The 26,119-nt window shown below is 39.1% G+C and overlaps 1 protein-coding gene across 7 annotated transcripts in view; it reads right to left on the bottom strand.

Moving 5' to 3' along the window:
• Positions 1 to 4,390: 4,390 nt before the first annotated feature.
• The window catches only part of CA10 (carbonic anhydrase 10 (inactive)), a 797,854-nt gene continuing 776,125 nt past the window's right edge, over positions 4,391 to 26,119 (bottom strand). For all 7 annotated transcript variants that reach the window (XM_086355692.1, XM_086355694.1, XM_086355693.1 and 4 more), the window contains 4 exons: positions 16,353 to 16,425; positions 10,307 to 10,461; positions 7,568 to 7,742; positions 4,391 to 5,727 (listed from right to left, as the gene is read on the bottom strand). In XM_086355692.1, the coding sequence (XP_086211818.1) occupies positions 5,705 to 5,727; positions 7,568 to 7,742; positions 10,307 to 10,461; positions 16,353 to 16,425 (426 nt within the window). In that variant the 3' untranslated portion in view covers positions 4,391 to 5,704. The remainder of the gene's footprint in view (positions 5,728 to 7,567; positions 7,743 to 10,306; positions 10,462 to 16,352; positions 16,426 to 26,119) is intronic.

Genomic DNA, 26,119 nt, shown 5'->3' with positions numbered 1-26,119 from the left:
TTTGTGGGTGTTGCTCAGCATTCAAATGATCTTTTGATGAATTTGTGGGGGAGAAAGTGGTCTCCCAGTCCTAATCCTCTGCCTTTTATAAATCCAGATTGAACATCTGGAAGTTCTTAAATCACATACTATTGAAGCCTATCTTGGAGAATTCTGAGCATTACTCAGCTAACATATGAGATAAGTGCAACTGAACAGTCGTTTGAACATTCTCTGGCATTGCCTTTCTTTGGGATTGGAACAAAAACTGACCTTTTCCAGTCCTGTGGCCACTGCTGAGTTTTCCATATTTTCTGGCATATTGAGTGCAGCACTTTCACAGCATTATCTTTTAGGACTTGAAGTAGCTCAGCTGGAATTCCATCACCTCTACTAGCTTTGCTAATAGTGATGCTTCCTAAGGCCCACTTGACTTCACATTCCAAGATGTCTGGCTTTAGGTGAGTGATCACATCATCATGGTTATTTGGGTCATTAAGATCTTTTGTGTATAGTTCTTCCATGTATTCTTGTCATCTCTTCTTAATATCTTCTGCTTATATTAGGTTCATATCATTATGTCCTTTATTGTGCCCATCTTTGAAAGAAACGTTCCCTTGGTATCTCTAATTTTCTTGAAAAGATCTTTAGTCTTTCCCATTCTATTGTTTTTCTATATTTCTTTGCACTGATCACTGAGGAAGGCTTTCTTAACTCTGCTTGCTATTCTTTGGAACTCTGCATACAGATGGATTTATCTTTCCTTTTTCCTTTGTCTTTAATGTCTCTTCTTTTCTCAGCTATATGTAAGGCCTCCTCAGGCAACCATTTTCCATTTTTGCAGTTCTTTTTCATGGGGGCGGTTTTTATCACCACTTCCTGTGCAATGTCATGAACTTCCATCCACAATTCTTTAGGCACTTTGTCTATCACATCTAGTTCCTTGAATATATTTGTCATTTCCACTGTATAATTATTAAGGGGTTTGATTTAGGTTGTACCTGAATGGTCTAGTGGTTTTCCCTACTTTCTTCAATTTAAGTCTGGATTTGTCAATAATGAGTTCATGATCTGAGCCACAGTCAGATCCTAGTCTTATTTTTACTGACTGTATAAAGCTTCTCCATTTTTGACTGCAAAGAATATAATCAATCTGATTTCAGTATTGATCATCTGGTGACGTCCATGTGTACAGTCATGTCTTCTGTTATTGGAAGAGGGTGTTTGCTATAACCAGTGCATTGTCTTGGCAACACTCTGTTAGCCTTTGACCTGCTTCATTTTGTACTCCTAGCCAAATTTGCCAGTTACTCCAGATATCTATTGATTTTTGCATTCCAGTCCCCTATGATGAAGAGGACATCATTTTTTTTTATGTTAGTTGTAGAAGGTCTTGTAGGTCATCACAGAATCATTCAACTTCAGCTTCTTTAGCATTAGTAGTTGGGACATAGCCCTGGATTACTGTGTTATTGAATGGTTTGCTTTGAAATGAACAGAAATAATTCTGGCGTCTTTGAGACTGCAATCTAGTGCTGCATTTTGGACTCTTGTTGACTATGAGTGCTAGTCCATTTATTCTAAGGGATTCTTATTCACAGTAGTAGATACAATGGTCATTTGAATTAAATTCCCCTATTTCAGTCCATTTTAGATCGCTGATTCCTAAAATGTTGATGTTCACTCTTGTCATCTCCTGTTTGACCATTTCCAATTTGCCTTGATTCATGGACCTAACATTCCAGGCTCCTATGTAATATTGTTCTTTCAGCATTGGACTTTACTTCCATCACCAGTCACATTCACACGGATCACAGCTTTGTCTAGCTCAATGAAACTATGAGCCATGACATGTAGGGCCACCCAAGACAGACAGGTCATGGTGGAGAGTTCTGACAAAACATGGTCCACTGGAGAAGGGAATGGAAAACCACTTCAGTATTTTTGCTTTGAGAACCCCATGAACAGTATGAAAAGTTTCTGCATTTGCAAAGTAACAATGGTGATTACCTTGCAGATTGCTGTGTGAAATGAGATGATATTTTTAAATTGCTAAGCATTAAGACTTAACCCACAGGAAATGTGTGATCCATGGTAGATTTTATTAATATGTTTCCTTGGCTGGGTCTTGGTAGTTCTTGACTTATGGTCAATTGTGCTAACTGGTGAATGATGGGAATGTGAGTTTCTGCTTCTAGCAATCCTTCTCTTAGGCTTTCTGGAACAAAAGAACTGGGATACTTTTGTGAACTATCACAGTTCCCCAGTTTTTACGTTCCAGAGAGCCTAAAACTGCTCTGGGGTCCTGTAGGGTGAATAAGGACTCCCCTAAAGGTGTTTTCGTGTTAATTGATTTTCCTCAATCAGACATTTTAGCGTGGTGCAGGTGGCTATGGACCATGCCTGAGGACTGAACTCCTGTCCAAACACCAAATGACCGTTACATTTCAAAACATATTGTGCAGTGAGTTGTGGTTGTTCTGACATCACCATGGAAACCAAACTGCTACTGACGGAAGTGGGAACAAGTCCTTAAATGGTCTTGGAAACTGCAAAAAATGTTCTTGAGAGGGGAACTGTGGATCTCCACACTAACAATTATTTTTCTCCTACATTTTGCCCAGAGTTCTCTTCTGTGTATATTTACCTCCCTCTGCTATTTGTTAAGGAGGGAATTGGGTTTCAACATTTATTTTCCTGAAGTGTTTAATTATCTTCCTCAGAAGGAGTGAAGGTGAAAATGTTAGTTGCTCAGTTGTGTCCAACTTCTGAGGTGAAAGGAATGTCCCTGTAAGCCTGTGGCTTACTGGGAAAAACCAGCTGGCCTTCACACCCGAAGAGCACAGCAGCATCACTGCCTGACCTTCCTAAGCACCATGGACTGAAAATGAAAAATGCATTTTTATTCCTTGATGACTTTATCAAGCCAACTGTCGGGGGCTTTTGGTGCTTTTAAAAATTCTTCTTCTTTTTCAGTTTTTAAAGTGGTATAAATCTAGCTAATCTTTATTACTTCTATCTGGTTTGAAGGCAAAGTACTCCAATTTTCATTTCATAGTTTGGAAAATCCAGTGAGTGGGAGAAAGGGCATTTTTGGATGGGCTTAAGATGTGGGAGACAGGCTATTCACTCCATTTTGAGTTCTGTTTGGCCAGAGTGAAACTCTGCTTGTGCCAAGGGACCCCCAAGGGATAACAACCTGATTTCCCTTTTTCCTCTTTGTACTGATAACTGAATAAGAGACAAGAGTGAAGGAATAATAGAAAGTCTGTGAGAGATCACTGTATCCAAATCACTTATGTACAAGAACATTCTTCCAGGGAGGGCAGTTGACTTGTCCAAAGTCACAGAAGATGCTGGTAACAGAACAAGGCCTAGAAACTCAGCCTCTTATCTTCCTTTCTCACTGATACTCTTTCCTTTTTGCCCCAACAGATTATATGTACTTACCTATGTGCTGAATGCTGGGTATCTATTGCTGTCATTTGGTATTAACTTGGTGTCCTTTTGTGATTGGTGCTAACCCCTCCCTGGGGAAAGTATGGTACAGAAAAACCTATAATTGGTAGGCCACACACATGCTCTATAGACACTATTTATATAACAATCATTGCAGGTATTTTATGAGTTGCTTTAATCAGCTATGTAGCATTTAAGGCCTCTTAATTCATAGAAGCAATTATTGGGATCTCCAATTAACAGATCAGAGAAGTAGCAACCTGCCTAGGATCACACATAGCAAGTAGGCAAATGGTACACTAAAGATTTGAAGTTAGGCCTGGCGGATACAATATATCACTCCTTTTCATTGCAGTTTAAAGAATATTTTGACTCAGAGGGAAGGCAGCAAGCCATACAGAGAAAGACTACCATTTGCCCACCCTAAATATTTTCAGGAAGATCTGGTTTTATGCAAAAAGTGATGCTTAGATACAGGGTCACATGTCATCATGGTTAAATCCATCATCATTTTGGTGTAAAATGTTTAAAAAATCCAATTAAGTGTATTATTTTAAATATGAAATATATGACAGATTTTTTTTTTCCCTCATCAATGAACCTAGCTACCTGGCTGAAGTTTTTGACATATTTGTAAATGTTCCCATGTACACAGACTATGCATGCTTGTGTTTTCCCACTTTCTGGAGGCTATAACAGAAATAAGAGATGAAAGTTATTTTTAATTTGGCCTCTGGATGAACATCCAAGTCTTCCTTTCCAGCAGCTAAACCTATATGCTTTCTCAACAGGGTATTAATTATCTGGCTCTAGGAATATAAACAGATGGGCTGTTCTGGCAGCTTCAGCTGCCCTGCTGGCCATAATACAATTGCTTGTGGACCCAGCAGGACTCAGAGGCTTCAGCAAAGAACGTTGTCCTCTTCAATAAACTCAGACAGGGGTACTGAGCAACTTGTTAAACACATTTATTGATTTCTTGACAGTAACCAAACACAGTGAGTGACCATTATAAACAAGAAAAGAAAGGCATTCATTTGTACTTTGTGAGATCCAGTTGCACCTGGAGAGAAAAGACACCCCTTACCCAAGAATTTACAAGGCAAAGTGCATTCCTTCAAGGGGGCATCATTGGCATGGGGGTAGAAGTTTTGAAATGCAGGAAATCTGTTGCCTGCTATCTCAGGATGAAGCTCACCTCCTATGCATGATCAAGCCATGGAGTGGAATTAAAATTATGCTTAGCTTATCAAATGCATTCCTGATTGCCACAAATTCAGTAAAAAACTGTCTGCAAATTAATAAAACATAGATGAAGGAACAAGTAAAAGCAAGAATGCAGTTGTATGAAGACAGAGCTTAGCCTGTAAGGAAGGAGAATAGATCAAAGCAAGAAAAATGAAATTAACTTGTTAAACACATTTATTGAGCTTTTAACAATAACCAAACACAATGTATGACCTTTGGAAAACAAGAAACAGCAATGGAACAATCTGAACTTGGCAAATCCTAGTATAGATATATGACAAAAAGGAGCAATAATTCAATTTTTTAATAGTCTGTGGTGAAATATATATATATATACACATACATATATATGTGTGTGTATATATATATATATACACACACACACACACACACACACACATACACAATGGGTATCTCTTCAATATCTGTCCTTTTTCTTTTTGAGTTGCTGAGTAAATGGAAGAATCATAATCTAGAAATGCATCGTTGGCTAACTTTATCCTGGCTCACCTGTTACCAGCACCCTTAAAGGATCTTAGGACACTATCCAAGATCATTTGATGCAAAGAACAAAGTCCACTTGATGCTGTCAGAGCTGTGTTTTCTCCTCTCTCTCAGAAGAATTTTGTATGTACAAAGACTGAAAAGTCTCATTGGGTAGATTTACTTGTTCCAGAAAACAGTATCAAAATTGTACTCAGGTTAGTTGGTTATTTTCTTCTAAAACCTTTAATGAATGAGGCTTTTGTTTCTGAAACTTGACTTCCCATCTTGGGTGCTGTGTGAGTGTGTTTGTATGTAGATATATTTGCATGTGTGTGTATTTATGAGTGTGTGTAAGAGATGTACTCCTCTGCCAAGGTTTTGCAGACACTTTTCATGAAGGAAGGGCCAATCCAAAGAGTGAATGAAGCTTGAAGGAGGGAAGGAGAGAGAAGAAAGAAGAGGGACATTTCAGGTTACATCAATTCACAGTCGTAGCATTTCACTGAGGTGGAATTCTTCTTGGCTTGGCTCCCTACTTGAGGAGCCATTCATTTACTGGAAAGAGAGAGAAAGAAAGAAATAAAACAAAATGAATGACACAAAACAAGGCATAATTGGATGAATTTGCACACGGGTTGGGCAGTTTACTCCAAAGGGGAAGGGACAGTTTTTAAATGTCTGCTTACTTGTATGTATCCCAACTATCCTCTCCACCTTCTTATGAGCCTCTGAGCCTGAGATATCTAATAGTATTGTCATTAGCTACATGTGGCTGATATATATCTAAATTAATTAAAACTATTGGTTGCATTGTCATACTAGCCACACTTCAAATGTTCAATAGCCACATGTGGCCAGTAGCTACCATATTGGTCAATGCAGACACAGAACATTTCCATTGTGTCAAGAAGCTATAGTGCATGATGTTGCTTTAGACCAGAGGTGGGCAAATGACAGCCTGCAAGCCAAATCCAGCTGTGAACTGCTTTTGTGAATATAGTTTTATTGGAACACAGTCACACCCATTTATTTACATATTGTCTGTGGCTGCTTTCACATTACATCAGAGTACAGCAGAGCACAAAATCTATATTTCTCATCTGGCCCTTTGCAGAAAATGTTAGCTGATCCAACTCTTAGACTATAAGTTCTGTAGGGATAAGGTCATATCTTCATCACCTAGCTAACTGCCTGGCACATAAGTGAAAGTCAAAGTCAAAGTTGCTCAGTCGTGTCTGACTCTTTGCTATCCCATGGACTGTGTAGCCCATGGAATTCTCTAGGCCAGAATACTGGAGAATACTTGTCATTCCCTTCTCCAGGGGATTTTCCCAACCCAGGGATCAAGCCCAGGTCTCCCATATTGCAGGCAGATTCTTTACCAGCTGAGCCACCAGGGAAGCCTAGCACATAATAGGTACATAATAAATAGATGTTGAATAAAGGGAAGGCTCAATGAATGAATGAGTTGAGTATTTCTTGATGGAAAGAAACAGAAATTATAGTTTTAGTACTCTGGGTATGTCTGAAAGAGAGAGAAAATTAAAGAAATTTGGGGGAATTTCGAGTGATACGGTGGAGGCTAGTAGTGGTAGTTGCTTCTAAAAGTTGTATGGTAACATCCACAGTCCCCATATTCAAGTAACATATTATCAGTACAAAAGACTTCCCTATCCAGCCTCTCATTTTCTCCTCACAACAAATCATGATGTAGCTGGTATAAAGACTGTCATGGGAGCCAGGGCTAGAGAGGTAAATGATTTGACTTATTAGTGTCAGAACCAGGCCTGGAACTCTGATGTCCTATCTCCTGGTTGAAGACATCTCCATGACTCATCTCCACTTTCCTTTCCATATTGGGGTTTTACAAAAATGTTCAATAGGTACTTAGTGTGTAGAAGGGAAGAGAGTGGGTTGGATGTGAGTTACAGAAGGTGGGAGGCACCCTGAATACCCTCTTTAGTAGGAATTCTAATCACTTCTAGACACAAAGCACTGGAAAAAGATGTGTTCAGACACATATCTCATTGGGCCCTAACCACCTGGTATGTAGAGTTATTTGCTCACCTTCTAGGGGAAAAGGAATCTATTTGTATATAACTAAAAGTTTCAGTGCTTCTAGTTGTCCTATTTTAACACATAACTTTAGGGGAATCAGCTTCTCTGGGTTCTTCTGTAAAATGGTGATAAAAATGCTATCTTGTCTGTACTAGACAAGGTTTAAAGATTTGATCTGTGTTTCTGATTATGACATAAAAACTTTTTCAGTAGAAAAGCACCATGAAAATATCATTTACAATCATGATTCCTATTAAGAGAGATAGTTCAAAGCCTTTCAGAGTAGGTTTAAGTAAGAAGACTAGAGTGACTTGTGTCTACTGCCCTCTGAACCCACCTCTATACTGAAGCTTCTGGGCCCGGTTGTTTGGACAGTCCTTCCCCTGTAAACTGAAGTTGATGTTGGTGCGGATGCAGCGGTTGTTGAGTGACTGGACAGGCCTGAAATTGTCACTCATGCTCAGAAAGATCTGAGATGGTTGATTCTGGCTGAGCAGGCGTAAGGAATGCATCTGAGGGGAGAGAAACAGCTGTGAGATCCACCCATCCTCTTACATGTAGTATGGAAGAAGTAAGACTACATAGACCATGGCCAGCCTGGGTAGTGCCAGCTGTGTGGGAAAGTGTACTTGAGCCTTCCACAGACCCTGATCCATGGGTTCAGTTGGTACAACCCACTGATGCCTCCATGCTTGGAGAGAGCCTTACTTTAAGCTCACTTGTTCCTGGTGTGCCTCTGGACAAGTCAGTGATTATTTTCTGTCCTATGACACATCGTCAAAGGAGAAAACCCAAATGGGTATTCTCCAGAGACTCTTCTCACTCTCAGACCCTGAAGCTGAGTAATTAAGGGAATTATTTTCTGATATGAGTATTATCAAAACTATAGTGACTGGTACAGGAGTCAAAGCTAAACTAAGTTGGATTAATTAAGTTATTTTTCTGTGACTATCAGGACCAAGAGCTGGATTAAAATGCTTTCAGCCATGTTCCACCCAGGACTGTGAAACTAAAGAAAACTCTCTAGCATAGAGGAGGATGAACCATGGTGCAGGAGGGAGCAGGAGAGTGCAGAGTGAAAGGGCTTCTGCAGTTTTGATTCCAGTGAATTCTTGACATCACTTTCTGATCTTAAATTCCATAAGATGACCCAGGATGTCATGAATAAATCCTTTTTCTAAGTTCAAGTTATCCCAAAGGGTTTGCTTGTCACTAAAATATCCCAATAAACAGAGATAGCATCAAGCACTTCAAATTGTTCAAAGAGTTGTCAGGTTGTGAGTACATGTCCTATAAAAGAGTTTGGTTTTGCTTCCTTTGCTTGTGTTTCCTCTGAGCTTTTATAGACCCTCACAACCACAGGATAGACTAATGTAATTTACCCCCTCATTATAAAGAAGAGAATTCACTTCACAGAAGTGGGGCCACAGGCTTAGAAGTACATAATGATCCATTAACAAAGCTGATCTCAGAAGCCAGGTTTCCTGATTCCCATCCAGTTCTGAGAAATGCTAGCTAGCCCAACAAGGAATATTGTGGGAAGCTCTAAAAAATCCTACATTCAAATATACTTATGAAATGCTACACATCATATTGCCTCCTCTTGGAGATAGACATATATTACCATTCTAAAGACCCTAAGAAGTCTCCCAGCAATGAAACTAATTTGGCTCTTTTTAGGTACAGTTTTTTCAAACATATTCAACAATATCATCCATTTTGCTCATCTGCTTTTTGAATACTAGAGTTGGTAGAGCACACTTTGGGAATTAACCCTTATTCCTTTCTCACTCAGGCAGGTAGGGCACATCTATAATTATTTCAAGTTCAGTCTTTCCAGATACTAATTCCTTAAAAATAGGTGTAATGAGCTGAATTGTCTAACCCACAGATGCAAATGTTAGAGCCCTAACCCTCAGTACCTCAGAATATGACCTGATTGGGAAATAGGGTCCTTATGCTGTTCAATCACTCAGTTGTATTCAACTATTCACAACCCTATAGACTGCAGCACACCAGACTTCTCTGTCCTTTACCATCTCTCAGAGACTGCTCAAATTCATGTCCATTGAGTTGGTGATGCCATTCAACCATCTCATCCTCTGTCGTCCCCTTCTCCTGCCTTCAATCTTTCCCAGCATCAGGGTCTGTTCCAATGAGTCAGTTCTTTGCATCAGGTGGCCAAAGTATTGGAGCTTCAGCTTCAGCATCAGTCCTTCTAATAAATATTCAGGATTTATTTCCTTTAGGATTGACTGGTTTGATCTCCTCGCAGTAAAAGGGACTCTCAAGAGTCTTCTTAAACACCACAGTCAAAAGCATCAATTATTCGACACTCAGCCTTCTTTATGATCCAACTCTCACATCCATGCTGACTGCTGGAAAAACCATAGCTTTGACTATATGGTCCTTTGTCAGCAAAGTAATATCTCTGCTTTTTAATATGCTGTCTAGATTTGCCATAGCCTTTCTCCCAAGGAGCAAACATCTTTTAATTTCACAGGTGCAGTCACCATCTGCAGTGATTTTGAAGCCCAAGAATATAAAGTCTTTCACTGTTTCCCCATGAAGTGATGGGATGGGATGCTATGATCTTTGTTTTTTGAATTTTGAGGATCATTATAGATGTAATTAAATGAGGTTATTGAAGTGGGCCCTAATCTAATATGACTAATTGGGGTAGACCCTAATCCCATTTGACTGATGTTCTTATTAAGGGGGATTTGGACAAAGAGACACAGACATTGGGAGAATGCCATGTAAAGATAAAGGGAGATTGAGGTGATGCTTCTATAAGCTAAGGAATACCAAAGCTTTTCAGAAAATTGCCAGAAACCAGGGGATAAGTATAGAACAAACTCTTCCTTACTTCATCTGAAGGAAATGTCTCTGCAGACAGCATGACCTTGGACTTAGAGCTTCCAGAACTGTGAGGTAATATGTTTCAGTTTAAGCCATCAAATTTGTGGTATTTTGTTAAAGCAGTCAAAGCAAATAATTACAATAAGCACTCCAAAAACCCAGCCAGTCTTCACATCATCTTCCCCACTAGCTAAAAGACCACAGAGAAACTCACCTGCATCCTGGTTATATAGACAGGTTTGTTCATTATTATCCAGTTTGCCGTCTCATAGCAGGGTGGGATAGTCATGGACCCATCATAAGTAATGAAACTAGAGGTCTCTGGATATAGTTCCTCTATATTAAGTCCTTGTAGTAAATATGCATCATCTGAAGAATAAAATAAGACTTAAGAATTAGGACTCTTGAGAAAGTGTTGGTTATTACTGATAACATTTTTTTTTTTTGTCCTTTTCAGATTCCAGTAGACTGTCAGGATAGGCTGCAGGAACAAACAGTCCCCCAAATATAATCATTTTAAACAAAAAGTATGTTTATTTTTCGCTCTAGTACTAGTCATGGCAATATGTAGCCACCAAAATGTTTTAGGCAGAGGAATGGCATGATAAGATTTGCACTTAATGATGCTTCCTCTGATGGTGGCTTGGCCATACAATATGAAGTTGAATGTAATGAATAAGAAAAGGATGCATTCAGCACATCTTTATTAAAGGTTATTGTAATTTGTTTAACCAAGCTTGCACTTTGACCATATTGGGTACTTTAGCGTGCTGCTATTATTGTATTTTATTTTATTAAGGGTGATGGGGAGGAGGGACTGAAGGAGACTACAGAATGAGGGCATTACAGGCATGGTTCTAGAGTAAAGAAAAAAAAATTAAGGTTTTTCTGAAACTATAATCAGCCTCTGTGTTGCATACACATTTGAGGACAGGGGTTGGGTGTGTGTGTGTGTGTGTGTGTGTGTGTGTGTGTGTGTTGGGGTAAAAAGGGAAGGCCAGAATCAAGAGGCTATGTTTATGGATTTAACCCATGTAGAAGAGTAACAATCTGCTTCCAAAACACTGTTATGCTGATATCCCAGATTCTGCTGCTGTGTAGATTTTCTTTGAAAGACTTACCAAAGTCAGCCTGAAATTAATTTAGGCTATTTTTTTTTTTTCCATTGTCAGTCTGGTTTAGTTAGAGTGTGCTATAAGATTTGGTCAGACATATGAAATCCAAACTTTCAAAGAAAGTAGAAGCTCACTAGACTATTACCATGCATTGGATGGATCCCACACAGAAGCTCTAGTTCATTTAAGTAAACAAGCTATGTTGCTTAAGTGCCCTGTGTTGCATTCACCTTGAAGATAATTGTATTTAGTATTATATTGACCTTTCTCTCACCTCCCAAGAAGCTAGATTTGACCAAAGCATACCTAGGGATAATAGAGAAACACATGTTATTAAGCACCTTGTTTATATCAGTCTTTCTCCAGGCACCGGACTCACTACCTTATTTAACTCTCATCTCAACTCTCTCAATATCAGTATTAGTATCCTCATTTTATTGATGAGGAAATTACCTCAAAGAGGTTAAGAAACTTGCCGAAGTTATACAGTAAAGATATGGTAGAGCTAGGTGCCGAGGTCTGCTTAGTTCTATATCTCTTCACCAGAACATATAGAGTCCTATAAGTATAATGTAGCAGTATAGTCCTATATAGTATAGCATTTACTAGTATATTGGCTTCCAAAATTCACAGTCTTTTTGGCAATATTCTTCTGTTTCCTCCTTTTATGGATTACTGGCATTGATTTTCTCAACTGGCTCAACAGAATGATTTTGCACAATTCCTTTTTTCTCCCTAGTCGTCTAATTTATGTTCAAATCAAGCAAATGGACAGTGTGACTAATGGCTGCCATTTTGTGGTGATTTTACCCCATGATTCCATGCTAACTCCTCCCTCTTTACACCTCTTGAACCAGTTGATGAGACAGATATGCAAAAGCCTCTTCCAGGGTAGAATTTAAAACTATCTTTAGAAATGATTCACAATGTTAGATCATGGGGATATGAGCTGTTCTTTAAAAAATGGGGATATCAACATGAATCCGCCACAGGTGTACATGAGTTCACCATCCTGAAACCCCCTCCCACCTCCCTCCCTGTACCATCCCTCTGGGTCATCCCAGTGCACCAGCCCCAAGCATCTTGTATCCTGCATGGAACCTGGACTGGCGATTTGTTTCATATATTATATTATACATGTTTCAATGACATTCTCCCAAATCATCCCACCCTTGCCCTCTCTCACAGAGTCCAAAAACCAATACAATATTGTAAAGTAATTAGCCTCCAATTAAAATAAATAAATTTATATTTTTAAAAAAGCAAAAAAAAAAAAAAAGAGGATATGTTTCTCTCTTCTCTATTTATTCTCTGCCATGATCTCACCCAGGTTTAAATGCTATCTGGATCCAAATGACTTCCACATTTATATCTGTAGTTATCTCTCCTGAAATCCACACTCATATATACAGCTGCCTACTCTATACTTCTTCTTTGAGGCCCATCTCAAGCTTAACATATTTGAAATTTCCTATTCCCTTCTCACCCATGAATATGCTTTATCCAAGCAAATGGAGTGATCCTTTTGTCAGGAGATCACATCACTATCTGCTCAGAGTCTTAGATTGACTTTTCATTATGAAACATCCCCAAAGGAAGGACTAATGGGGAAGATTGACCCCATTTAGCATTAATCTCTATGTCTCCTCTGGTTTCAGTATGTACCCAATAATGGTGATGCCACTGTATTCCTTTGAATGACAATGATTTCACCAGTAGTCCCATGCCAAAGGAGAAGCAGGAGTTGCAGGGAGCCTAGGATGCTATGAGCCTGAAATTTCAAATTACCCACAAGTTCTGTGCTTAGTTTATGACCCTTCCAAAGTGGAAACATTGGCAAAAAGCAAAAAAAGAATTCTCTTCAGACTGAACTAAATTTGGGATTAAGAGAAGAAGATGAAAAGCTTCATGTAATGTGAGAGTATTAGCGATACAACTAGTTTTAAGATCTCAGAGTTAAGCTTTCCTTGCCCATTAGGGAGGAAGACAATAGGACAGAAAGAGCCTACGAACATCCCTGGGACGACCTATGCTAAAATCCTTGCTATCCCACTATGGATGAGTAAACTATTGTTCAGGAAATGTTCATCCCCTTCCCAGACCCAAATCCATGGGAGCATTTTGATGTTGGGCTTGGCCGTGTGACTTGCTTTGAACAGTGAACAGTGGATAGAAGTGACAGTGTGTGAGTTTCAAGACTAGACCTTAAACAACATCATGCATTTCTGATCCCCAACATGAGAAGTACTTGATCCTAGACAAAAGAAAGCCATGTTATCTGACCTTATCTGACCTGCAGATTTACTGAGTCACCAACCAACCCACAGATGCAGCAGTGAGAAATCAATGCCTATTGTTGAATGCTTGTTCATTACGCAGAATTTGCTGACTAATAGAGCCACTCACTAAATGTGTATCATTGATAGAGGGCTTCACTTCTCAGAGCTTTGCTTTCCTCATCTGTAAACTGGGATAGCTATTAATACCTATTTTGGGAATAAGACTATGTAAGCACCAGGTGAGATGCTGCATGTGAAGCTCTAGCAGAGAGCCTGGAGTGTGGAAAATACTTAGCTAGCATTACTTCCATGTTCCTGATGCTGATGCAGTTAGCAGAGTGTGTACACATATGAGTGAGTGTGGCAGATTGAAGCTACACTGGAGTCTAATTCTGGGTAGCAGCAGAAGAATGGGTTGGTTGTGGGGGTGGTCAGCGGCCAAGGTCAGGTGTTCCTAAGTATTGTGGTTGGATAGTAGCTGGGGGGATTCATTTTTTTTCTTGCTTGCTTAAAAGAATGAAAGCAGAGGACTCTGGTAGGTGCCCCTGAGCAGGAGGTATTGTCTACGAGAGTTCATGGGAAAATGCCAGCATAACCTGGTGTCTCCTGCAAAGACCCTGGAGGGACTTCTCAGGCTTATGTTTCCCACCCACTGGCTATGTTCTCAGGCATGACTCCTGTTTCAGAAACTTCCTTGTTGCTCCCTTGTTTGGACAAATTTCCACAGGCTGGCTGCCTCTAGGTGATTAGCTAGAAAGAAGAGTGTTGGCACTTTCCTGCTGAGAAAATTCATCCCTTTCAGCCACATGTCCTAGGCATTGCAGTGTCTGGGTTATTCTCACTTGTCCATGCAGAGGAAGAGCTGATGAAGGCAAATTTCCTGCCTTTGAACTTTTCAGATTCCTTTAAGTCCTCTCCTTGCATTTGTGTATGCTGTTTGGAATGTCCTTCACTCTCTCCTTCCCTCCTTCTTTCCTTCCTTTCCCTCTCCTTCTTTCTCTTCCTCCCTTCTTCCCTCCCTCCCCTTTCCTCTCCCTTCTTTCCTCTATTCCTCCCTCCCTTTCTTCCCTTATTTCTTTCCTCACAATGGTTGTTCATATATTTAGTACTTATTTGAATAGCAATCCCTATTTAAAAATCTGCCATGAATTTTAGGCAGATTTTCTATGATCCCAAGAGTTCCATTCCTATTTTTAATACATTGTGCTTATTACACAAATCTTTAAGAAACACCATTATATGTCTGTCTCCCTGACTAAAGAGTGAGAGACTCATCATTCACGTGAAAGGCCACCTTCCCATAGAGCAAACCCGTATGACTGGTTTTATCTTTGGAAGCAGCCACATCACTTAACATTAATCAGCCTAGAGCTGTGAGGTGGGGTGGGGTGCAAAGTTTGACTAATGGTTGACTGCAGCTGGCAATCTCTTAGATGGTGTGTTGGGCTTTAAAATGTAATTTGATGGCTTTTCATGGTCTCTAAACTGCAAATTCAAGATATTTGAAAGCATTTTATTTAATTTTATGCTCTTTTAGCAAAAAAGTTAAAAAACTAATAATCTTTATGAGCAGTTATAAAATGTATTTGCAACCCAACACAGAAATGTCTCCCTTTGCTAAGCAATCTGAGTTTGAGCTTAAAGAACTCTATGGGTACTTATGAGGAAGACTGGGATGGTTTTGGAGATATTTCTTCTGGCTGATTCTCCAGGTTTCCCAGCGTTCCCAAACTCTTCATAGGGGAGTGTTCTGTGTGGAGGGCTGGTGTCTGGCCCATCTTTATATCCCAAGAGCTTCACTTGGTGCTGTCATGTGGCAGGCATGAAAGAAATACTTGCTGAATTGATGAGTAATTGAAAAAGAGAAGGATTCTCCACACTCTTCCTCCAGCAGTCCTAGGTGAGATCTGTAAGGCATTCATTTTGTCTTTCCACATCACCATCCATAGCAGTGTTCTACACCAAGTGAGGACATGCCAAAGGGATGTGGGGTGTCAGAATGTTTGTGTACTGATTTTTACTTTTGCAAAAATCAGATTCAAAATCCTAGATTTAGAAGGACCTTAGAAACTGAATTTCAACTTCTTTACAAAGGAGGGAACAAAGTGAGGAAGCTCTTTGCTTAAGGACAAAATCCCACTTTCTTGCTCACTTCTAATTAGTTAAACTTTTTCCTGTTATTTTCTTTAATCCCTTTATGTGTACTATTTCCATAACTTTCACCAAGTCCTGCAACCTCTAAGATTGCTACAGAAGACAGTGGCATCCTTTCCACTCTACTCTTTTCAACTGTGCACCATTACCTCTTTTCTGCTTACAGATTCAGGGAATTATACACTCTAGAAACCCAAGGAAATTGGGCAGAATTCTATAGCTCATTGTGTCACACATGGAAATGAAGAAAAATGCCACCTTGTCTAACCTGAAAGGGAGACCCAGTGACACAGAGGGGGAGATGTGGTCCAGCTGAGGGCCTTAGAATGTGTTGAAGTTGGATCAAACCACCTGGTGAATGCTTTCTCAATCACATAATTGGCAAAGCCCTAAATGTGGCCAGCTGATATGTTGGAGTCTGTCAGCTAGTAGGATCTCCCAGCTCATTACCAATCCATAGGATAATGATGACCATCATCATAATAACCATTATTGCTTTAGACAGGCATGGATGAAAAAGGCACTCTGGGGGTTTCTGCTTGAAATGAGTTGTTTCTTAGCCAATCCTGACTCTCCAGAGTGATTTTCTACAGAACTGAATGATCATGAAGCTGAAAGAGGCCCTTGGAGATCATTAGTTCTGGCTTTCTGCCTTCAAACAGGACTAACCTTTAGAGAATAGTTGCTATATAGAAAATTCAGCCAAACTTACTTTTATATGTTATTCTTGTGATAGTATCTCTGTTGAGCATTCGATTAAGAAATGGGTTTGATGAATCAGAAACCTAGGGGGGAAAAGAAAATATTAGTAAAAGGTAGGCAGAAGTTAACTTTGGTGGAAAAGGAGAAAAGGTGAGAAAAACATATTGTGCACACATAGACATGGGAGAACTAGTCATTCTTAGGGAAGCATTTCAGGGTAGGTGAAAATGAGAGTATGGAGGAAGGATGGGAGGTAAAGATAGAGAGGCAAGGGATAGCTCATGCCAGGTTTTGAATGTCATATTAGGGCATTTAAAGTTTATTTTCTAGGAATAGGGAACCATCAGAGGATTTTAAGTAGAGAGTAGGGAGTGACATATTAGGAAGGGGATAGTTATCCAAGTACACAGAGAAACAGAAAGAGTGCCAAGAGTATTTGTGCTGATGCAACCCATGAAAGGAGAGTCAAAAACAGATTGTCCTGTTAGGTAAGGAATCTGCCATGTCCTTTAATTGAGTGTCTTGGGTCCCTGGTACCTGGTGAGTCTGGGCAGAGCTAACATTAGGACTAGACCCTTTTGAGCTGATTGAAAATAATTGAAAATTTTCCAAAATGCACACAGACAATTTGTGAACTTTAGCGTGTTGACTATGTGGGTGAGAGGATAAAATATGTACTTGGTATATATGCACTTAAATTGGAAGTTAATGGTGTGTGACTGAGAAGCAATCATAGCTAAATCTCTGCTCCCTGTGGTTATAGGAAAGGTGGGGGACTAGGAGGAGACAGAGATAAGTGAAACCTACAGATAAACAAATCTTTTATTTTAACAAACAATTCCAACCCTTTTATGACTCAGAGTTTGGTTGGTTGACATCTCAAGGGCTCAGCTGACCTAGATATGGGGCTTCTCAATTTCTGTTACTGCTTACCTTGCAGGGAATTGGGAAGGGGAGGTAGAAAGATCAGAAGGAGGGGAAGAGTGCCAGAGGCTTTGTTCATGTCATTTCTAGGTATCAGTGCCCAGAAAAGTCTGGCCTGTGTCCCATGCATAATCAGTTTGGGAATGAGTGAATGGCAAGTCACAGCTTGGATGATTCACTGTGGAGCATCTTGGAGTTGATTATGTTGGACAAAGATAGAAATGCTGTAGCTTATTTTGAGATCCAGCCTGAAAGTTTCAGGTTTGCTCAGGAAAAGACTGGAAGCATCCCTAAGAGCCAAACTGTCCTGAGAAGATGCAGGAGCTAGGGACAATCTTTTTACTGATCTCAGGATCTGGGGCATAAGTTCCTCTCAGTAACCCACAGGGCAACAATCAGGACCTGTGTCAGTAATCTAAGTGGAATGAGTGCTTCTACAGAAGCCTGTGAAACATTCCATTAGTTTTCAGTTAGAAGGCTCACTTCTGGCAAATCAATCACCCTGTAAGCTGTAATGTGCCCACATTGCCAGGATGACATTCACTGACTCGGAAACTTTGAGCAAAGTGAGGAAATGTCAGTGGCCGAGGCTGAGGCACTCACCAAAGGTCAAGAGCTGTTGGGCAGTCCATGTTGGTCATGAGAGTTACTCACAGAAGGCCTAGATTTGGGAAATTTACAGGAGATGTGAGCCCTTGGATATGCATTGCCTAATACTGTGAAATGCCTTCAGGCTGCATAAGAGTAAGTATGTCCCAGGTTGAACACAACAAGAAGTTATCAATGTCATAATTGGGGCTGGTTGAGGGATATAGATATTTGTCCTATGTTTGTGGGCAGCAAGGGAATGTAGGGGAAAAATTTTTAATGTTGCTTTCTCTTTTCTCCCTTCCAGCTCTATGTGAACAAGGTCATTAGTGTCAATATTAAAGTCAAGCAAGACCTGGGATCCTTTCCTGAATGTACTATTATGAGCTACATGAACGAGGATGTAATGTCAAAAATTATTTGTACCATTTTCCTCATTTTCCTTAGGGACACTGATGTCCACTCCACAGGTTTATTATTAGGGTTAAATGATAAAATATGTATGTAAAGTACATGTCTCAGTGCCTTGCATTTAGTAATCTACTATTTATTATAACAGGGTCTGTGATGATGCCAAGAGGTATAGAACAGGGATTGGAAGGATCTGTCTGTACCAAGACCAATTCCTTTGGGAAGTTTTATTAGGGATTAAGAAAGCCTAAAATCATACTTACCTGGTCAAAAGCCCTTTTCTATATTTGCCAGTGACAAGCTAAAGGAGGTGGGATTGGTGGTCAGTGGCAGCAGTATATCCAGGGTTCAGCTCTCCTGGGACCACAAAAAGGCTTAATCTGACCCAGGTGAGGGAGAGGAAGTTAGGAGGCTGCGTGACCAGACAGAGCAAAGTGACTGTTGTAAAAGATGATGCTCACGAGGAAGGAGAGGGAGTGGTGTCTGGGGCTGCCCCTGTGCCCATTCTGTGTGATGATAATGTCTTCATGAGAGCTGTATTAAAACTCCCTAGTGCCAAATGCTGAATTTCTATTGACTGTCTTTAGATTCGAAGTTCTGACTGGGGCACTTCCTCTAATGGTTTGGCTAAAACTTCCCAAGGAGCTACACAATGACTGCCAACTTTTAGAACTGCCACACTGTAACACCCCCCCTTTTTTGGGGGGGAAGACAGTTTTTTTTTAAGAAGTTAGAAATATTTATTGTTTAAAACAAATATTAAAACAGCAAAAGCTAATTGATGTAAAAACTGGTATCTGAAAGCGGGTGTTGCCCATTTTAGGTTTTGTTTTCATAATAATTTATACATACTTAATATTGGCTTTGAATTCAGGCTATAGATGGAGGTTGGAAAATAATGAGGCAACTGTTAGTAGAGACTGAAAAAAATGGTGAACCAAGTTATGACATAGAACATTTGGCAAAATTTTCATCTATAGGAACTTGTACAGAAGACCCTTTGTAATACCTCTAAAAGTTCTAAGCTAAATGTAAGAGTCCTCAGCAAGACAAATAGGCTGTTAATAATCCTAAGGACATTATTTTTTTCCCTACAGGAATTTGCTGCAACCAGAGTAGAGAAAGCCCTGTCCTGGGGGGGGGGGGGGGGGGGCGGAATTGGATGCAATTCATTACTTCAGAAGCAGTGAATTTTAGGATGTATATAGAGTAGATATGCATCAGATTCATAGAAAATTCATCAAGTTTTAAAGTCCATTATACAAATAAAATAACTACCTGCTTGGACAAAAAGAATTGCAATAGTTAAAATAGAAGTAAGATTTCTGGACTTCTAACATTCTATGGATAGAAATCAGAATGAGAATAACAGATATTTCTTACCCAAAGAGGTGAAAACCCTACAGGAAGAGCTGAGGCATTCAGAAGATTGTGAACAAGTTAAGTATCTCAGGGAGCAGAAATGAAATCTAATCAAGGAACATCCCCAGGCCAAGAGTAGGAGAACATTTTTAAAATTAATTTTTATTGGAGTATATCTGTTTTATAATATTGTGTTAGTTTCTACTGTATAGAAAAGTGAAGTAGCTATACATATGCATATATCCCCTCTTTTTTGGATTTCTTTCCCATTTAGGTCAGGAAGCAAGAGTTAGAACTGGACATGGAACAACAGACTGGTTCCAAATAGGAAAAGGAGTACGTCAAGGCTGTATACTGTCATCCTGCTTATTTAACTTATATGCAGAGTATATCATGAGAAACGCTGGACTGGAAGAAACACAAACTGGAATCAAGATTGCCGGGAGAAATATCAATAACCTCAGATACGCAGATGACACCACCCTTATGGCAGAAAGTGAAGAGGAACTCAAAAGCCTCTTGGTGAAAGAGGAGAGTGAAAAAGCTGGCTTAAAGCTCAACATTCAGAAAGGGAAGATCACGGCATCTGGTCCCACCACTTCATGGGAAATAGATGGGGAAACAGTGGAAACAGTGTCAGACTTTATTTTTCTGGGCTCCAAAATCACTACAGATGGTGACTGCAGCCATGAAATTAAAAGATGCTTACTCCTTGGAAGGAAAGTTATGATCAACCTAGATAGCATATTCAAAAGCAGAGACATTACTTTGCCAACAAAAGTTCATCTAGTCAAGGCTATGGTTTTTCCAGTGGTCATGTATGGATGTGAGAGTAGGACTGTGAAGAAGGCTGAGAGCCGAAGAATTGATGCTTTTGAACTGTGGTGTTGGAGAAGACTCTTGAGAGTCCCTTGGACTGCAAGGAGATCCAACCAGTCCATTCTGAAGGAGATCAGCCCTGGGATTTCTTTGGAAGGAATGATGCTAAAGCTGAAACTCCAGTACTTTGACCACCTCATTAAAGAGTTGACTTATTGGAAAAGACTCTGATGCTGGGAGGGATTGGGGGCAAGAGGAGAAGGGGACGACAGGGGATGAGATGGTTGGATGGCATCACTGACTCGATGGACATGAGTCTCAGTGAACTCCGGGAGTTGGTAATGGACAGGGAGGCCTGGTGTGCTGCAATTCATGGGGTAGCAAAGAGTCGGACATGACTGAGCGACTGATCTGATCTGATCCTATTTAGGTCACAACAGAGCACTCACTAAGTAACATTCCCTGAGCTACACAGTAGGTCCTCATTAGTTATCTATTTTATATATAGTAACAATGGTGTTATATGTCAATTCCAATTTCTCAAATCATCCAACCCCTCCTTCTCACCTTGGTGTCCATATATTTGTATGCTATATCTGTTAGCATATTCTCTATTTCTGTTTTGCAAATAAGATCATGTATACCATTTTTCTAGATACCACATATATGTGTTAATACATGATACTTGGTTTTTCTCTTTCTGTCTTACTGTACTCTGTATGATAGTTTCTAGGTCCATTATCTAGGTCCACTATCTAGGTATGATAGTCTCTACAAATGACCCAGTATTGTTCCTTTTAATGGCTAAGTAATATCCCATTGTGTGTGTGTGTGTGTCTATATTTATATGTATCTCATATATTCTTTATCTATTCCTCTGTTGATGGATATTTAGATTGATTTCATGCCATGGCTATTGTAAATAGTGTTACAATGAACATTGGGGTGCATGTGTCCTTTTGAATTATGGCTTTGTCTGGGTATAAGAACAGTAGTAGTGTTGCTGGGTCATACGGTAGTTTTATTTTTAGTTTTTTTAAGGAACCTCCATATGGTTTTCCATTGTGGCTGTATCAATTTACATTCACACCAACAGCAAAAGGGTTTACTTTTCTCCACACTCTCTCCAGCATTTATTGTTTGTATAATTAAAAAAAAAATATTTTTAATTGGAGGATAATTGCTTTACAATTTTTTGTAGATTTTTTTAATGACAGGCTAGCTGGTGTGAGGTGATACATCATTGTAGTTTTGATTTACATTTCTCTAGGAATTAGTGATGTTAAGCATCTTTTCATGGCTTTGTGGGCCATCCGTATGTATTTTTTGGATAAATATCTGTTTAGGTCTTCAGACCAATTTTTAATTGAGTTTTTTTATATTGAATGTATAAATTATATTTTGGAGATTAATCTTTTGTCAGTTGTTCCATTTGCAAATATTTTCTCCAATTCTGAGAGTTGCCTTTTCATCTTGTTTATGGTTTCCTTTGCTATGCAAAAGCTTTTAAGTTTAATTAGGTCCCATTTGTTAATTTTTGTTTTATTTTTATTACTCTAGGAGGTGGCTCAAAAAAGATCCTCCTGCAATTTATGTCATAGAGTATTCTGCCTATGTTTTCCTCTAAGAATTTATATTATCCTACCTTACCTTTAGGTCTTTAAATCATTTTGAGTTTATTTTTGTACATGGTGTTAGAGTGTTCTGATTTTATTATTTCACATGTACCTGTCCAGTTTTCCTGGCACCATTTCTTAAGAGGTTATCTTTTCTCCATTATATACTCCTGTCTCGTTTGTCAAAGATAAGGTGCGTGACAAGGTTCATAGGTGTGTGAGTTTATCTCTGGTTTTCTTATACTCTTCTATTGATCTGCATTTCTGTTTTTTTGTGCCACTACCATACTGTCTTGATGACTGTACCCCTTCAGTCAGGGAGCCTGATTGCCCAGCTGTTTTTTTTCCTCAAGATTGATTTGGCTTTTCAGGACCTTTTGTATTTCTATACAAATTGTATAATTTTCTGTTCTAAGTTCTGTGAAAAATGTCATCAGTGATTTGATGGAGTTTCATTGAATCTGTAGATTGCTTTGGGTAATATAGTCATTTTCAGAATATTGATTCTTTGAATCCGAGGATATGACCTATCTTTCTACTTGTTTGTGTCATCTTTGATTTTTTTAAATCTTATTTTATAGTTTTCTGCATACAGATCTTTTGCCTCCTTCAGTTCAGTTGCTCAGTCGTGTCCAACTCTTAGTGACCCCATGAATTGCAGCACACCAGGCCTCATTGTCCATCACCAACTCCCAGAGTTCACTCAGACTCATGTCCATCGAGTCAGTGATGCCATCCAGCTATCTCATTCTCTGTCATCCCCTTCTCCTCCTACTCCCAATCCCTCCCAGCATCAGAGTATTTTCCAATAAGTCAACTCTTCGCATGAGGTAGCCAATCAGCTTTAGCATCATTTCTTCCAAAGAAATCCCAGGGCTGATCTCCTTCAGAATGGACTGCTTGTTATTTCTGCTCTGACCTTATAACTTTTTTTTCTCCTAACTTTTTCTTCTTTCTCAGTTGCTTTAGTTGTAAGGTTAAGTTGTATATTTGAGATCATTCTTTTTTTTTTTTTCCCTTAAGGAAAAAGTGAGATCATTCTTGAATCTTCAGAATGGACTGCTTGGATCTCCTTGCAGTACAAGGGACTCTCAGGAGTCTTCTCCAACACCACAGTTCAAAAGCATCAATTCTTCAGCGCTCAGCTTTCTTCACAGTCCAACTCTCACATCCATACATGACCACTGGAAAAACCATAGCCTTGACTAAACGAACCTTTGTTGGCAAAGTACTGTCTCTGCTTTTCAATATGCTATCTAGGTTGGTTATAACTTTTCTTCCAAGGAGTAAGCATCTTTTAATTTCATGGCTGCAGTTATCATCTGTAGTGATTTTGGAGCCCAAAAATATAAAGTCTGACACTGTTTCCACTGTCTCCCCATCTATTTGCCAGGAAGTGATGGGACCAGATGCCATGATCTTTGTTTTCTGAATGTTGAGCTTTAAACCAACCTTTTCACTCTCCTCTTTCACCTTCATCAAGAGGCTTTTGAGTTCCTCTTCACTTTCTGCCATAAGGGTGGTGTCATCTGCATATCTGAGGTTATTGATATTTCTCCCAGCAATCTTGATTCCAGCTTGTGCTTCTTCCAGCCCAGCGTTTCTCATGATGTACTCTGTATATCAGTTAAATAAGCAGGGTGACAATATACAGCCTTGACGTACTCCTTTTCCTATTTGCAACCAGTCTGGTTTATCCCTAGGTATTTTATTATTTTTATTGCAATGGTAAATGAGATTATTTTCTTGATTTCTCTTTCTGATGGTCCATTGTTGGCATATAGGGGTTCAGATTTCAGTGTATTAATTCTGTCTCTTGTGACTTTACGAAATTCATTGATTAGCTCTAGAAGTTTTCTGGTGGCATCTTTAGGATTTCTATGAATAGTATCATGTCATCTGCAAACAATGACAGTTTTACTTTTTTTTTTTTTTTTCAATTTGGATTCCTTTTATTTCTTTTCCTTCTCTGATTGCTGTGACTAGTATACTTCCAAGATTATGTTGAATAATAATGGTGAGGGAGGACAATCCCTTGTCTGGTTCCTGATCTTAGAGGAAATGCTTTCAAATTTTCACCATTGAGGAGTTTGTTTGCAGGAGCTTTGTCATATATAGGTTTTATTGTGTTGAAGTATGTTCCCTCTATATCCATTTTATGCAGACATTTTTTTTTAATCCTAAACGGGTGTTGAATTTTGCCAAAAGTTTTTTTCTGCATCTACTGAGATGATCACGTGGCATATGGTTTTTATTTTACAGTTTGTTAATATGTTTTAGCACATTGATCAATTTGCATATACTGATGAATCCTTACATCCCTTGGATAAACCCTGTTTGATCATGATGTATAATTCTCTTAATGTATTGTTGGATTCCGATCGCTAGTATTTTGTTGAGGAATAGCACATCTATATTTATTGGCAATATTGAGCTGTTTTTTGGCATATCTTTGTCTGGTTTTGGTATTAGGGTGATAGTGGCCTTGTAGAATGAGTGTGGGAGTGTTCCTCTCTCTGTAATATTTTTGGAAAAGTTTGAGAACAATAGGCACTAGCTCATTTCTAAGTGCTTGATAGGATTTATCTGTGAAGCCATCTGGTTCTGGACTTTTGTCTATTGAAAGATTTTTAATCCGAGTTTCATTTTTATTACTTGTGATTGGTCTGTTAATATTTTCTGATTCTTTCTGGTTCAACCTTGGGAGGTTTTCCCTTTTACGAAATTTGTTAATTTCTTCCAGATTTCCCATTTTATTGCATTTAGTTGTTTGTAGTACTCCCTTATGATCCTTTATATTTCTGCAGTGTCAGTTATATTAATTTGATTGAATTTTATTTCATAATCTCTCCTTTTTCATTTATAGTTTTATTGATTTGAGTCTCTTCCCTTTTTTTCCCCTTGGGGAATCTGGCTGAGGTTGATCAATTTATTAAAAAAAAATCTTCTCAAACAATGAACTTTTAGTTTCATTGATATTTGCTATTGTTTTCTTAATTTCTATTTCATTTATTTCTGCTCTGACCTTATAACTTTTTTTCTCCTACTAACTTTTTCTTCTTTCTCTAGTTGCTTTAGTTGTAAGGTTAAGTTGTATATTTGAGATTATTCTTGAATCTTGAGGTAGGATTGCATTTCTATTAACTTCACTCTTAGAATTGCTTTTGCTGCATCATATAGGCTTCAGGTTTTTGTGTTTTCATTGTCATTTATTTCTAAGTATTTTTAAATTTCTCTTTGATTTCCTCAGTAATCTTTTGGCTACTTCAGATCAGATCAGATCAGTCACTTAGTCATGTCCGACTCTTTGAGACCCCATGAATCGCAGCACACCAGGCCTCCCTGTCCATCACCAACTCCCGGAGTTCACTCAGATTCACATCCATCGAGTCAGTGATGCCATCCAGCCATCTCATCCTCTGTCGTCCCCTTTAGTAGCATAGTATTTAGTCTCCATGTGTTTGTGGTTTTTACTGTTGTTGTTGTTGTTGTTTTTTTCCCCTGTAATTGAATCCTAACTTTATAGTGCTATAGTTGGAAAAGATACTTTATGCAATTTCAATATTCTTAAATTTACCAAGACTTGAAGGAGATCAGCCCTGGGATTTCTTTGGAAGGAATGATGCTAAAGCTGAAACTCCAGTACTTTGGCCACCTCATGTGAAGAGTTGACTCATTGGAAAAGACTGATGCTGGGACGGATTGGGGGCAGGAGGAGAAGGGGATGATGGAGGATGTGATGGCTGGATGGAATCACTGACTCGATGGACGTGAGTTTGAGTGAACTCCGGGAGTTGGTGATGGACAGGGAGGCCTGGCGTGCTGCAATTCATGGGGTCGCAAAGAGTTGGACACGACTGAGAGACTGAACTGAACTGCACTGTTTTCTTACTTAATATATGACCTATCCTGGAGAAAGTTTTGTGTGCACTTGAGAAAAAAATAAGTGTATTCTGCTGTTTTTACATGTAATGTCCTAAAAATATCAATTAAGTCTCTGTTTTAATGTGTCATTTAAGGTCTTTGTTTTCTTATTAAATTTTTTGTCTGGATGATC

Source organism: Bos grunniens, chromosome 19 (assembly GCF_055505025.1).
Source record: "Bos grunniens cultivar Pamir isolate PY7600 chromosome 19, Bosgru_T2T1.0, whole genome shotgun sequence".
Taxonomy (NCBI): domain Eukaryota; kingdom Metazoa; phylum Chordata; class Mammalia; order Artiodactyla; family Bovidae; genus Bos; species Bos grunniens.
This window is presented reverse-complemented; position numbering and strand designations above follow the sequence as displayed.